Here is a 2002-nt window from a genome sequence, read left to right on the forward strand (position 1 = left end):
GTGGTTATATCGACTTAGAATTTTGCCCTGCTCAAGAATATACATACTTCATAGGGTCTGCGATAAATATTTCGGTGTGTTTCCAACGGAATGACAAATTTAATTATATCCTTCATACTACATAGGATGGACCTACACCCTCTAAAATTTTTTTGTATCTCTTTGCCTTCTTATAAAACTATGTTTAAAATTTCGAGGCAGTAGCTCAATTAGAACTATTTTTGGCATTCCTTTCCATACAAGTGGGACCACTGTGCGATGGTCTCTTCTTTTTCAAACATTCTTTTAGGATTTTTCTTTTCTTATTTGTCCTTTGCGTATTTATCTAAGAGTCGATTTTTTACCCTCAAAATTTACCATCCTTAAGTCCAATTTACAAGCATGCCAAAAATTGCATTCATTGATACATTACACCAATTTTTTTTCTTCTTTGTTTTGATTCGAACTATTTTGGTATAAAAGTTGATCAAAAATTCAAAACGATATCATTCACATTCGCTGCTTACAAGTCTAAAGAACTTCAACAGTAAACACAGATTAAACTATAACAACATGGCCTTTAAGGTAATTAATGCGTATATCAGTGGCTAAATAACTGGCCACTTTTTGTCATGTCACTCTTAAACGAGACACTCACATTGTCAGCATTACAAACAAATCTTTTCATATTGGATTTTATTTTTGTTTTGCAGTTTGTTTTTGCCCTTGCTTTTGTTGCTGTTGCCAGTGCTGGTTATGCTCCAGTAACCTACCACACAGCCGCTGCTGCTCCCGCCACACTAACCCAAAGAATTGTTGTCAAATCGGAAGAATTTGATCCTCATCCACAATACAGATTCAGCTATGGTGTTGAAGATAAAGTGACCGGTGACAACAAGAGCCAAAACGAAGAACGTGATGGTGATGCTGTTCGTGGTGAATACTCCTTGATTGATGCTGATGGTTACAAACGTACTGTCCACTATACCGCTGATGATGCTAATGGTTTCAACGCCGTTGTTCAACGTGAACCTTTGGGTCACGCTGTTGTCAAGACTGTTGCTCCTGTTGCTCATTATGCTGCTCCAGCTGCTGTTGTTAAGCATGTTGCTCCAGTTGCTCACTATGCTGCTCACACCCATTATGCATCTTACGAAACTCCCGCCTTCACATACCATCATTAAATGCTGATGTTGTTGACTAATTGTTAAATACTGTTATTTTATAGTTATATTTAGGTTCATATGAATTTAAGTGAGTGAATACTGGTAAAATAAATTAGATATTTTATTGTGATAAATGTATACATAATTTTAACTTTATTGACATACCCCAGCAAAATTTGACGGAATGGGTTCTTTGCGATGACGTGATTTCATGTCATCTTTTGCATTGGTTCAAAGGAAGTCGTGAAAGATCCGATCTTTTCATCAGCATTTGTACCCATTCCATCGATCCAATAGAGATGATGTTTGTGTTTTTATTTACACACCTGTTTATTTTCATTTTGGTATGTTCCAGTACTGCAAAAATCTACTAATTTTTACTATTTTTCCGATAACATAAAGGAAAAATTGTTATCGTAGTAAAAATAAGTAGGTTCTTGCAGTTTCTGGAACAGACCAAAGTTGTTAGAACTGTCGTCGTGATGTTGTCTTACATTTCCTGCATATCAAACAACTAAAACTTCTAAACAATTGGTATTATATGAAGTCCCAACCATCGAGCTAAAAATAGAATCGGACTGCACACATTGCTATTTTAAAAGTTCCCTTGTCTGTTCTAAATCTGACATAGAATGAAATCAATCAAATCTCGCTTCTTGGAATTTGAAAAAAAGTCCGAAACGAAAAGGAACAAGAATCTGAAAATAAAGAAGAAACTACTTTTGGAAACAATTAAAAATAAATTAATTAAGCATAAATGGTATTTTCCATAAAAAGTCTCTCCTCCCCGTTCGTTACATTTTGTTCTTAGAGATCCCTAAAGCAAGCCGGGTTGTAGATCCCTACATATTTCCGTC

At 35.4% G+C, this 2002-nt stretch overlaps 1 protein-coding gene across 1 annotated transcript; it reads left to right on the forward strand.

Annotated features, from left to right (window-relative positions):
* The first annotated feature begins 522 nt into the window (after positions 1-522).
* LOC141388822 (larval cuticle protein A2B-like) lies at positions 523-1163 on the forward strand. The gene is made up of 2 exons (XM_073959241.1): positions 523-564; positions 693-1163. Exons 1-2 carry the CDS (start codon positions 553-555, stop codon positions 1161-1163), a joined length of 483 nt encoding a protein of 160 aa, XP_073815342.1. The 5' UTR covers positions 523-552.
* Positions 1164-2002: the final 839 nt, after the last annotated feature.

Source organism: Musca autumnalis, unplaced genomic scaffold (genome assembly GCF_047663935.1).
Source record: "Musca autumnalis isolate F117 unplaced genomic scaffold, ASM4766393v1 scaffold_1, whole genome shotgun sequence".
NCBI lineage: Eukaryota > Metazoa > Arthropoda > Insecta > Diptera > Muscidae > Musca > Musca autumnalis.